The 12,677-nt window shown below is 34.0% G+C and overlaps 2 protein-coding genes across 2 annotated transcripts in view; one reads left to right on the forward strand and one right to left on the reverse strand.

Annotated features, from left to right (window-relative positions):
- The first annotated feature begins 169 nt into the window (after nucleotides 1-169).
- Nucleotides 170-2,581, forward strand: LOC106669602. The gene is made up of 2 exons (XM_014399182.2): nucleotides 170-1,150; nucleotides 1,677-2,581. Exons 1-2 carry the CDS (start codon nucleotides 310-312, stop codon nucleotides 2,546-2,548), a joined length of 1,713 nt encoding a protein of 570 aa, XP_014254668.1. The 5' UTR covers nucleotides 170-309; the 3' UTR covers nucleotides 2,549-2,581.
- Nucleotides 2,582-7,670: 5,089 nt separating this feature from the next.
- LOC106669603 (putative aminopeptidase-2) overlaps nucleotides 7,671-12,677 on the reverse strand; it is a 31,709-nt gene continuing 26,702 nt past the window's right edge. Inside the window, exons 29-41 of the mRNA XM_024224743.1 lie at nucleotides 12,505-12,663; nucleotides 12,149-12,448; nucleotides 11,903-12,086; nucleotides 11,690-11,846; nucleotides 11,507-11,591; nucleotides 11,270-11,447; nucleotides 10,978-11,173; nucleotides 9,072-9,349; nucleotides 8,821-9,014; nucleotides 8,569-8,736; nucleotides 8,335-8,475; nucleotides 8,192-8,270; nucleotides 7,671-8,133 (exon numbers count right to left, since the gene is read on the reverse strand). Coding sequence (XP_024080511.1) covers nucleotides 7,918-8,133; nucleotides 8,192-8,270; nucleotides 8,335-8,475; nucleotides 8,569-8,736; nucleotides 8,821-9,014; nucleotides 9,072-9,349; nucleotides 10,978-11,173; nucleotides 11,270-11,447; nucleotides 11,507-11,591; nucleotides 11,690-11,846; nucleotides 11,903-12,086; nucleotides 12,149-12,448; nucleotides 12,505-12,663 — 2,335 coding nt within the window. The 3' untranslated portion in view covers nucleotides 7,671-7,917. The remainder of the gene's footprint in view (nucleotides 8,134-8,191; nucleotides 8,271-8,334; nucleotides 8,476-8,568; nucleotides 8,737-8,820; nucleotides 9,015-9,071; nucleotides 9,350-10,977; nucleotides 11,174-11,269; nucleotides 11,448-11,506; nucleotides 11,592-11,689; nucleotides 11,847-11,902; nucleotides 12,087-12,148; nucleotides 12,449-12,504; nucleotides 12,664-12,677) is intronic.

Here is a 12,677-nt window from a genome sequence, read left to right on the forward strand (position 1 = left end):
CTCTCTCTCTCTCTCTCTCTCTCTCTCTCTCTCTCTCTCTCTCTCTCTCTCTCTCTCAATCTCAAGCTTTCTTCATTTTTATCTCTTCTCTCTCTACCTCTCTCATGCCTTATATTAATTTCAATATTAATGTAATTCATTTGCAAATGTGATTTATCTTTTTTGTTTTACATCATAAACATATGATGGAAAACATCTCATTTTAGTGTGTTGAATTATAGTTAAATTTATTTTTCCAAAATTTTGTCTAAATTTTTGTTTATGAAAATCGAATAATGCAAACATAACTCACACAAGATACCGTTAGAAATGTGGCTTCTACTTTTTATATTGCTGAGAATCAGTTCATCCATCGCTCAAGATGAGAAACAGTCTGGAGGAAGAGATGCAAAATCGGGAGAATTTCCTTATGCACTAATCATGGTTGGCAAAATACAATGTGGAGGAGTATTACTAAGTGCTAGTAAAGTAGTCAGTGCTGGACACTGTTTTGATAATGGTTTCCAAAAGGACTGGTCCGTTATCGTTGGTGGCACATTGAATTATAAAGATGGGGCAGGAAAGCAAGAGAGGAGCATTGAATCATTCCAAATACATGAGAAATACAAAAAAAAAACACATGTACAGGGATACTTTAATGACATAGCTATTGTAAAACTGACTAAACCATTTGATATTTCTGATTCTCTGAATGTAGCAACATTACCAGCCACAACAAAAAAAGACTTCTTAACAATGTGGGGAGCAATTGTAGCTGGAAAAAAAACCTGCTATGGATTAGGATGGGGGAAAGGCAGTGCTGATGCAACAAAGTTTGATCGACTGAAAGTTATTGAATTGAAGCCATGGGTGGATTCAGATTGTTCTATGATTTTTCCTGATCCAAACGATGATATGTCTGGCAAAGGGGAAGCCTGTTCCACATCTCCAACTGAAGAAGACAGTTTTTACCCCTCCGATTCTGGTAATGCATTCATTTGTGAAGGAAAACTCTATGGTATAATGATGAATCAAGAAAAAAAATTAGGCAAGGTAGCACAGAAAACTGTACTCTTGTTTCCATATCTTGATTTCGTTAATGATGCTACAACATTACATTTATCTGCACCCTACATAATTTTATTTTTAATTAGCAGTCGACTACTTGCTTGAAGACATCATCAAATAACCATCAAAACTCATAATTTNTCTCTCTCTCTCTCTCTCTCTCTCTCTCTCTCAATCAATCAATCAATCAATCAATCAATCAATCTCAATCTCAATCTCAAGCTTTCTTCTTTCTTCCTTCTTCTCTCTCTACCTCTCTCATGCCTTATTTTAATTTTAATGGCAATTAATTTGAAAAATGGCAAAAAGGTGGGGTTGAGATGGGGAGTTAGTGTCCGCGTGGATCGAGATCACGATAGCTCAAGTGTTAGAGCAGCGGTGTATTTAGCCGAAGATTGTGGGTTCGAATCCCGCTCATGCCATTGACTTTTTTATCTCAACTAAAAACCTTAATTAATGTAATATATTAATTTTAATATTAATTTAATTCATTTATAGTTGTTATTTATCTTTTTTGTTTTACATCATAAACATATGATGGAAATCATCTCATTTTAGTGTGTTGAATTATAGTTAAACTTATTTTTCCAAAATTTGGTCTCAATTTTTCTTTGTGAAAATCGAATAATGCAAACATAACTCACACAAGATACCGTTAGAAATGTGGCTTCTACTATTTATCTTGTTGAGAATCAGTTCATCCATCGCTCAAGATGAGAAACAGGCTGGAGGAAGAGATGCAAAATCAGGAGAATTTCCTTATGCACTAATCATGGTTGGCAGAATACAATGTGGAGGTGTATTAATAAGTGCTAGTAAAGTAATCAGTGCTGCACACTGTTTTGATAATGGCTTCCAAAAGGACTGGTCCGTTTTCATTGGTGGCACATTGAATTTTATAAAAGGAACAGGAAAGCAAGAGAGGAGCATTGAATCATTCAAATTACATGAGAACTACAAAAAAAAACGTATAGAAGGATACTTTAATGATATAGCTGTTATAAAACTGACTAAACCATTTGATATTTCTGATTCACTGAATATAGCAACATTACCAGCCAAAACAAAAAAAGACTTCTTAACAATGTGGGGAGCAATTGTAGCTGGAAAAAAAACCTGTATTGGAATAGGATGGGGGAAAAGCAGTGCTGATGTATCAAAGCTCGATCAACTGAAAGTTATTGAATTGAAGCCATGGGTGGATTCAGATTGTTCTATGATTTTTCCTGGTCCAAACGATGATATGTCTTCCAAAGGGGAAGTCTGTTCCTCATCTCCAGCTGAAACAGACAGATTTTACCCCACTGATTCTGGTAATGCATTCATTTGTGATGGAAAAGTCTATGGTATAATGATGACTCAAGAACACGGATTAGATAAGATAGCACAGAAATCTCTACTCTTTTTTCCATATCTTGATTTCATTAATGATGCTACAACATTACATTTATCTGCACCCTACATAATTTTATTTTTAATTAGCAGTCGACTACTTGCTTGAAGACATCATCAAATAACCATCCAAACTCANATATATATATAGAGAGAGAGAGAGAGAGAGAGAGAGAGAGAGAGAGAGAGAGAGAGAAGACTAGTGTGTGTGTGTGTAACATAACAGGGGCAATGCATATTTGTCCATTAACAACATTAACAGAAACCACACTCAATATCCACTGTTACATATGGCATTTATGTACAAAAGGCGACTTTTGAGAGTGCCACCAGACTCTGGAGATACAAAGAAATAAAATTTGATGTAAGGAGGAGATATCACAAAACTTTAGACAGAATAAAAATAAATGAGATAGCTGTAATGGTAGCCGACAAAATAAGAAGAAAACTCAACGTTGAAGGACCCTTCCTAGAGGTCATAGTTAACAAAGACCTTTGGAATAAAGGAAACCCCAAGATTCAAGAAGGGGTTCAAATAGATGAGGGGGTGAAAGGACCGATTTACACCCTAGCAAAGCCCCTTCGACTGGTCCTATATTCCAAGTTGAAGTCCATATAATCCAACCCTGTACACAGTAGTCAGGGTCAGACATGTATAAAGACACTAAATGCATTTGTTTCCTGCCTAAATTGCCTTATGGCCCTAGGAATACACAACAAGGTCAAGGTGGGTTCCAGAACATGAATTTATTGAAGGAAATGAACAGTTGACCACTAGCCAAAGAACGAACAGCTTCTCAGCCAAGGGATTTTAACTACAATTGGCATACCAGAGAGTGTACTAAACTTGGAGCTGGTATCTCATTTTCTGCTTGACCAACTAATAATGGAATCTGGCAGATTACTAATAAAATAGGTGAGATGTTCTCTTTATGTAACTAAAGAATGACACCCTTCAACTAAGTGGGACACATCGAGCAACCTTACAAAGCCTTTTATTTGTTGGGTGAGTATGAACCCTCTTTTAATTCAGATGCTTTAATGGCAAACTGTTTATCGGCAAAAATTTTTGATATTTGAGAGGTTCCCTACAAATCCTTTTTTTAATTATGCTTATATTCTAACTAACAAAGAAAATACACACGAACACCAACTATAACAATAAATAAAACACCTTTTTTATTGTTTATATATATTTTTGTAATTATTTTATTTAACTCTTGTGTACATACACATTATGTTTTGCTAATAACTACTGATATACAGCACACTCAAAAAGTGTGATTAACATGGCATTTGAGGGTGGGCCCTGCCCTAAGGTAGTCCACACAATAATTCACTGGAGTATAATAATTTGAGATAAATAAATATATCATTAATAAATAAATTAACCTCAACGCACGTTTACACTAGCACTTATTTACATTAACACATATTTACAATCTGTAGTCCGTATGATGCTTTCTTTTTAGCCGTCTTTGTTGGCAGGGTGGAGGCATATTCGCTGGAATTTGTGCAATTGCCAGATTCGGGTGGGAGTCAGCTTTGGCAAGCAGCATCGGGTATCTCTTCTTTAGTTCGTCTTCTACCGATGTCAACGATATTTCATGGTGGAGCTGTTCATTCCTTTGTTATTTTGTTATTAACCGTAATACACGGTTCTGCAGCATTTCTATCCATTTTATTTGCGAGGCGGATGCAGTACACCAAATGAGCGAGCCATAAAACTATATTGGTTTTATTAGGCTTAAATAAAGGAGTTGCATAAGTGGAATTTGGACAGAATTGCTAGAGAGAATTGGTTTGATATTGCAAATACGCAAGGGAATTCTCGTTACACATGAGGATATGTGGTTATTCCAGGTGAGATGCGAGTCCAAGTGTAGCCCTAAGTATTTATATGAGTCTGCTTGAGGTACATTAGCTCCACCGAGTACTACATGTGAGGGCCTTGAGGTCTTCTTATAAGTGAAGTTAATGAGTTTGGACTTAGTTGAATTCAGCTTAACTTTCCACTTTGATGCCCAATCATTAATTTTTTGGCAGTAATTCTGCATCTTCATTTCTGCATCACTGAGCGTGATACTTTGGGACAGCACTGCTTTGTCGTCGGCAAATTGGGCTATTTCGATGTTGCTATCTGCTGGAAGGTCATGCTCGTACAGAATGTAAAGGAGGGGTCCCAGAACACTTCCTTGAGGAACACCCGCTGAGATGCTGTGTACTTCCGAGTTTGCCCCTTTATAGCTGACAAAAAATTGTCTGTCGGTCACATAAGACTTCTCCAGCCAGTAGTATATATCGGGTAGTAACTTTTTAATCTTATATAGCAGGCCCTCATGCCACACTCGATCGAAGGCCTTTTGGGTATCTATAAATAAACCTAGACAATACTTTTTTTCCTCATAAGTTTGTAGTATTTTATCCACTACTCTGTGGAGTTGCCACAGACAAGAATGAGATGCTCTGAAACCAAATTGTGTGTTCGGTATTACAGGACTTAAATAACTCAGAAGCTTTGGAAATATTAGTCGCTCGAGGATCTTCGATAGTGCAGACAACAAACTTATTGGTCGATAACTGGTTGGTTTGTCCCATTCTTTTTTGGCTTTATGTATAGGTACCACTTTAGCAATTTTCCATTTTTTTGGAAAGTATGCCGTTCAAAGGATGCCATTGTATATTTGTGTTAACAGTACGAGACATTTTCTAGGCATATGCATCAATGTGATGCCTTACGATCATGTCCATACCTGGTGCTTTTTTGTTTTAATTTTCTGAATTACACTCTACACTTTACTGAATTACAATTTATATATTTATAAATTTATTTAAAATTCAATAAATGTTTCATTAAAAAAATGTTAAATAACATATGTTACTTTTAAAACCAATATGAAAACATTACCCCAATTTATATTGTCCTTATCTTTATCAATACCAAAACACAACATGGATGGAATATTTTTTGGAAATGTGGGTTCTAATAGTTTTACTGTTGAGGATTGGTGTGTTTGCTAGTGATGGCGGGAAGTTAAGAAGAGGAAGAGAACAAATTTTGGAGAATTTCCTTATGCACTAAGCCTGCATGGCAAAATGAGGAGGAACATTCGCAACTGCTAGTAAATTCGTCACTGCAGGTCACTGCTTTAAAATAGTTGCTGGCTTCCAAAATGATTGGTCATCTTGGTGGTTCACTCAGCCTCGAACCCAGAGCCAAAGGATGACAAGAGATGAATATTAAGGCTATTGAACATCCAAAATTTCAAAAGAAAAATTCAGGATCAGGATATTTTCATGTATAGGTCTTGCAGATTGGAAAAACCATTTGGTATAACTGATTCATTGAAACAACCCAGTCTTCCATCACGTGATAAAAACAAGTTCAGGAAAATATGGGCAGATGTTATATCTGGAAAGTATGTGCATCACCCAGAGTCGAAGGAGAGAGATTAGTATCTGATTATGCTGGTAGTGCAGCATTTGACAATTGTGATGATATGCTATATGGTTTGGCATTGGAAGAAATTAGAAGTGAAGATAAAGTAATGAGTTTTATTCTCTTGTTTCCATACCTTAATTACTTTAACGTGGGTGCAACACTGGATTTATCTCTTATATGACTACTATTCATCGCTAAGTGACTACTTTCTTGAAATACCACCATAAGTGTCAGTTTATTTAATTGAGTTTACCTCGTAACGTTTTGCAAAACTAACGCAAATGGCTCTATCCTCTTCAGCCTTCAGACAATGTAGCAGGTGGCTGGCCTCAGTGTTCGGCTTTGAAGACAGGCAACATAGGACTGTGTGATCTCAGTGCGGGATGTTCAGATCTCTGTATATGCATCTACCATTAGATTTGATTATGTAGGAGCCAGCCTCTTTATTACCGCAGCCATTAGTGGTCTATCATGCATAGCATCTACCATAATTCATTGAACTTTATTTTAGAACTGTTCTATTATGCTTTTATTGCTTCTTTTAGTACACATCCAAATTTGTATATCGTATATCCATATAGGTTGTAATATGTGATTATAATCGTTATTTTATTTTGCACAGATAGCCGTGAATTCCTTTCTGTGAATCAACCAATAAAGTAGATGTATTTGACAACAAGTTTTTCCTTTACTTTTTGATGTGCTTTCCAATTTAATTTTTTATGTATAGTCATGCCTAAATATTGAATTAAATTCGGTGGAACTACTTTACCAATGAAGATTATTGGTTTGTCTCCAAATTTCCTATTTGTGAAATTTACATGTACAGATTTTTTGTAGTTTATTTTGACCTTACAAGGCCTCCTTCTAAATCAATTCATGAATGCTGTTGACTGCCATTTTTTCTGTTTTTGAAAAAAAGCCCATTTGTAAGTATGTCGGGTTTGAATGCAGGGCTGCTGGATTCGAACCCGGGACCTTTACCTTACATTGATGAGCGCCTTGTCAACGCCTAAACGGTTGTGGCCACCGATGCCCTAAACAATGTGACTTTAAGCAATAACAAATTGAGGTATCATGTGGTCTAGTGAATGTCTTATAAAATGTATATCAAAGATCACAGCTTTATTACAGATACAGTCAGCACTATTGCTTTTGATACCAAATCAAAATAAAGTCACAAAGATTAAATTCTGTAAATGATCAATCTAAACAGAACATTTCCAATTTTTCATTTGCTATTGTTTTAATACTAAGGTTCTTAGATTCTTCAATCCCCTCATCCCAGAAGCAAACGTTTTGAACCAATTGTAACCACACTGTCACACAAAACCAATATGACAAGAATAACACTACACTTTATGTCCTGAAGATGACCCGAATAAAGGTCGAAACATTGGCAAAAAAAAAATGATTATGGTATTTTTCTAAACTACCTCAATCTTGATCGCTCCTCATGGCATCAGGAAATTAAGAGAGAAGAAGATGTGGGTATTTTTGGTTTTTATGATTTTTGGTATTATGATAATTAACCTAATTAATTGCCTTGCAATATTACTACTACTATGAGCACACTTTGTAATAAGCAAAATATGTAATAATCAATAAACTTTTTAAAATGTGCCAGAAAGTGTGATCACAAAAATTCACAGTCAAGACATTTGGTCCATTTTTACATCACTCATTTACAAATATTTATGAACAGATAATTACGTAATCCACATCTATGCACAGAGGTTCAGAATCTATCAAAAAATACTGTGGGCATTTAAGACAAAAGAGTGAAAAATTATAGTCACAAGTTTTAGCATTTATTTTGATTCCTCAAAATTACATTATTTAGAAGAGCTGCCTATTTTCATACAGCAGAATAATGCAAATGCTGATACTGCTGAGTGTACAATTTAAAGAAACTACATTAATTGTAAAGCATTTATTTTTAAATTATAATAAAGTAGTTATTATTAATAGAATGCTTAATTATTAAAAATGCAGCAGTGTTTGAAATTTGAAAGATAAAGCATTCCTGCAAAAACTTATTTTGTTTTGAAGAAATTGGTATTATCCTTAATAAATATATTTGTGTCTACAATATTATTATCCTCCTCTTCATAAGGACTTCCAAAATCGATATCAACACTCTCAAACCAGGATTTTATTTCAGCAATGTAATTTTCATGCAAATTTTCATACAAAGATCTTGTTCCATTATTCTCCAAATCGATGGATTTTTCTACAGACAGCTTCTTCAACTGCAATAAACATACCGTGAAATTTTTATTCCAGGGAAAGTATAACACTTTGACCTACTTTGTCTTTACAATTTTTCTTCATTGTACTCGTGGTAACAAGTTTCTGGAGTTCCTTTACTACAGAGTTATTTCCAAAACTGTTATTAAAAAGCAAAATCATTACAACTCAATAAAGACGAAATATAAATAAATATTTCTTACCGTGAATTAATATCATCAAAATTGTCATAATAGTAATCAATAGTATAGCAGGAAGTATCAGAAAAAACAATATTACTAAGCATATCTGTGGTTTTTTCTTCTTTTAAGTAGTCAGCTTCATATAAAATGTCATTTAACAAGCTTGAATTAATAAAATTCTCATTAATTACATCAAAGATGAAAATATTTGGTTATGTTTTTAACTATTGGAATAGACAGATATTTTATAATTACCGTTTCACCAGGCCTTCTTTTGTAACACAGAACAAAGCATTGAAATAATCTTCTTTAAGTGACCATTGTTCCTCTTCAATATATTTATGTTTAATATATTCGAACACCTTTTCATCTCCAATTGTAGATGCAGTACACCAAAAGGTACTCCTCAGCTCTGGATTTAACCTCGTAATATTTTAATTTAATTAAGCACAATTTATTTACAAACCTCACAAATAGTTTTATTATATTAGATTTTGTAGCACTTACTGCTTTTCAACCATCTCATTATTCATGATAGCATTGAGAATATCTTTCGTTTGATTATTGCAGTGTGGAAAGTTGAATGAACAACCATATTTAATAATCAACATTTTTATCCCATGGGTAATTAGATTGTTCGCTTGGTAATCTTTGGATGTAACATGTTTGTAAACATTGGCCACAATGTATTTGTAGTATTCCTAAAATGAAACGTTCTATTAGTAGAATTAACTTTTATTTCGGTCGTTGAAACTTGCCTTGAGGGTGTCATGAACTGGCGTTCCCATAGTATACTGTACTAGCAAATCAATCCATGAAAGACCGTTGGACAATGGAGTATAATGTAATTCGTTTTTGAGGTATCTTGTAAGATTTAGGAATGTTGAATAATTCAAAAGGCTTGTATTAGCCAAGGCAAAGGCGTCGTTTATTATTTGGGCCCTGTTCAGAGGGTGTATCTGAAGCATGTTTTCACTCATTAAATAGGCAGTAATGAGTTCCCATGTCCTTTCATCATAATTGACTTTGTAATAGCCTGATAAAAAAAATTATTATGTTCATATCTCACAATTAGGTAATGAAGTAAGAACAACATAATTTACAGTACAGATTAATAACAATTACATTGATCACACTTAGCCTCAATTTAATAAAAATGTGTGTTAAATATGCAGTTAGTAAAAGACATCAGCATACACCCCTAAAAAAATTAATTTTTTCCTTAAAAAAATAAAATAATGAGAATATTTCAAATACCAACCTTTTTTCNTTATAAATTCCAATAAATTTGAGAAAGCTGAAAAGTGCTCTTCGAAAGAAACACTGGGGACCCAGTAACTCCTGTAAATCACTCGAAAGGTTAAGGCTTTGCCTAAACTTATTTCCTTTTATTTTCAAATTTAGTAGTAACTTAAGAATCAATTTTATGAGACCTTTACAAATATTTTATTATAATGGAGGTGCCAATTGAACCAGGTCATTGATAATGCGACACTAGTCTTGGAAAATCGTTAAATAAAATTGTTTGCAAATATCACGTCACCTGTACAATCATCCAGAACTAAAAACTAATCAGGGTGGCCAAAAAAAATTAGAGAGAACATGCGAGTTGTGAGTCACTAGTTCCTATCAAAGCTGGACATCTTTAAATGGATTATGGCATTCATGTAACACCTCAAACAATTAATAAGACTCTTAAAAAAGTGGTATTAGCTCATGATCTCCCTGTAAAAAGCCCGACATCACTAAAGATCAACCAAAAAAGATTGTAATATGCAAAATCGTGTATAAACAAGCCTTCAACTTTTTGGGACAGTGTAATTTTTAGTGGTGAATAAAAATTTTATGTTTTCTGTTCTGATGGGAATGAATGTCAGAGTGTGGCAGACAAAAAATGAAGTTATGAAATTTAAAAGAATTGTTTGTGGTGGTGAAGCATGGCAAGGTTAGGGGTCATCAGGGGTTGGTAAATTAAAACATGTTGATGGGATCATGGACCAATATATTTCTATGGACATTCTTAAAGAAAATTTAAAGCCCAGTGCCCAGAAACTTGGACTTCTTGCGAATTGTGTTTTCCAACAAGATTTGATCTGAAACTTCCTGCTAAGAGCAGTACAACCACTGAATAAAAACACTCCCATAATCACTAGATTAAAATCTCTAAAAAAAATAAATAAAAAGAAGTGTGTGGTGGTTAGTGACCATTAATTGATGATTATTCAGAAATCGTGAGATGCGGTCTGATGTGATGTAAGTTTCAGAAAAACATTTTCTTTATCGTGCCAGCGTTTCGATCTTTATTGAGATCACCTTCAGGGCCTGGGATTTACAAACATTGTTTACATTTAACAAATACATGTAGGTTGTGGAAAAAAGGTGAATTTATACAATGCAAAATATATTTTTTATATTCAATCAAAGTATTTCTACTCACTCAGATCGAAACATTGGCACGATAAAGAAAATGTTTTTCTGAAACCTACATTACACCAGACCACATCTTACAATTTCTGAATAATTAATAAAAAGAAGATTGGAAACTCACAGCATAAAAAGAAGATTTTAATAAATAAATAAAAGGTTTTTATTTAATAAAAAATGTATTTCTAAACTATACTGTCGAATGAAAAAAGTAGAATTATTGTAAATATTTCTTAATACCTTTGTTCTGAAGATTTAAAATGATCCACTCATCATCTGTTATAGTTATTGTAAGTGGTTGTGATTCGTTGGTTGGCCTTAACCACTCTTTGAGACGAACATTTTCAAAATCTCTCTCTTTGGATGTTGTGTACGATAAAGGAACCCACCAGTAGCTATTAAAATCAACTTTTTGCTCTGTGCTATAAAACGGCTCCTGTAAGATAATTTGATTAATATAATTTGTACAAAACAAATTGGTTGATTAGAATTTTTCATTAATTATTTAAAAATAGGTGATGTTGGGAATCACCTGTTTCACAGTGAGTGTACCATTTTCATGTCTATTGACTGTCAGCAGGGGAAAGCCACTGTTATGAGTCCAACCGTGCATCAATGTCTCAAGGGATTCTCCATCAGGAAATGTTCTATCGTTTATTTTCACCTGCAATGATCCCCAAAGTTCTTGCTCTGTTACAGAGTCAAACTGGCTGAAAATATGTATAAAATGCAACACCGAATTAAATATATATGTATTACATTTGATTACTTTTCTATCAGATAAGTTTGCAATCCTTCTCTGAACGAATCACTGTTCATAACGACATTTGCAACCATGTTTGTGATAGCAGCACCTTGAATTAATATAGATTTTAATTTTCAACGTAGAAACGGTAACTATTTTGATTTACAAATATTTATACGTGTTTTTTACTAATAGTTCATACAGTACCTTTAAAGTACATGTTAGAAGATAAAGGATAATCATAAATGTCATTCAGGCAGTATTTACTGCTAACCAAAGAAAAAGGCTCAAAGTAATCTTGAGAAACAACATTATCTGTGTTTAGTGACATGAACAATTCCATAGCTTTTGAATCTGGAAACACCTGAAAACAATTGTGGATTAAAATTATATTCAAAATCTATAGCAAAAAGAACTTACTTGGTCTACAATTAAATGCATTAAATATGATGTAATGCCCTCATTAAGCCAAAAATAACACCAGTAACTACAGGTTACAAGGTTGCCAAACCATTGATGTGTGAGTTCGTGGGCCATAGAAAGAACAAATTCTAACTCTTCTTCAAAATAAGACATTTCACTTTTCATAAATATGTTTTTATGACTGTAAATGATCAATAACTACAAATCAAAATTAACCGTTGCATATTGTGTGAGGAAAACTACCTCCATGTGATGAGACCCCAGCTTTCCATAGCAACAGCGTCTTTCCTGGGGACCACCAAAAGATCCATTTTTGGGAGATGATAATCTATTTGAGTGTAATTTTCCATCGCCTCCATTAAAACTGTCATAATTTCAGATGGCAAAAGCATATAATCTTTGCTCTCCTCTGGAAACCAAATAGTGGTGTTTTTTGGAAGTTCTATGCTGGCCAGGTCATCAAATATAACAAATACCACTAGATAAGTGGACATTTTTGGACTTGGGTAGAATGTGTCCCAAACTTGACCGTTTATTTTTGGACTATAAAATAGCAATGGCAGTTATCATAATGGTGAATCTTATGTAAAAATATTTACTCTGGAGCAGATGTGCTTCTAACTGGCATGTTTGACAGAGCTTTCATGGACTGTGGCCTTCCCAATTTAATCTCAAATACTGCTTTATAACTAGGAATATCTATACAGGGAAATACTGATCGGGCCCCCATTGGTTGTAATTCTGTACTAATTACTTTTCTAAAATCATAATA

Source organism: Cimex lectularius, unplaced genomic scaffold, assembly GCF_000648675.2.
Source record: "Cimex lectularius strain Harlan isolate CLEC.00 unplaced genomic scaffold, Clec_2.1 scaffold8, whole genome shotgun sequence".
In the NCBI taxonomy this organism is placed as follows: Eukaryota; Metazoa; Arthropoda; class Insecta; order Hemiptera; family Cimicidae; genus Cimex; species Cimex lectularius.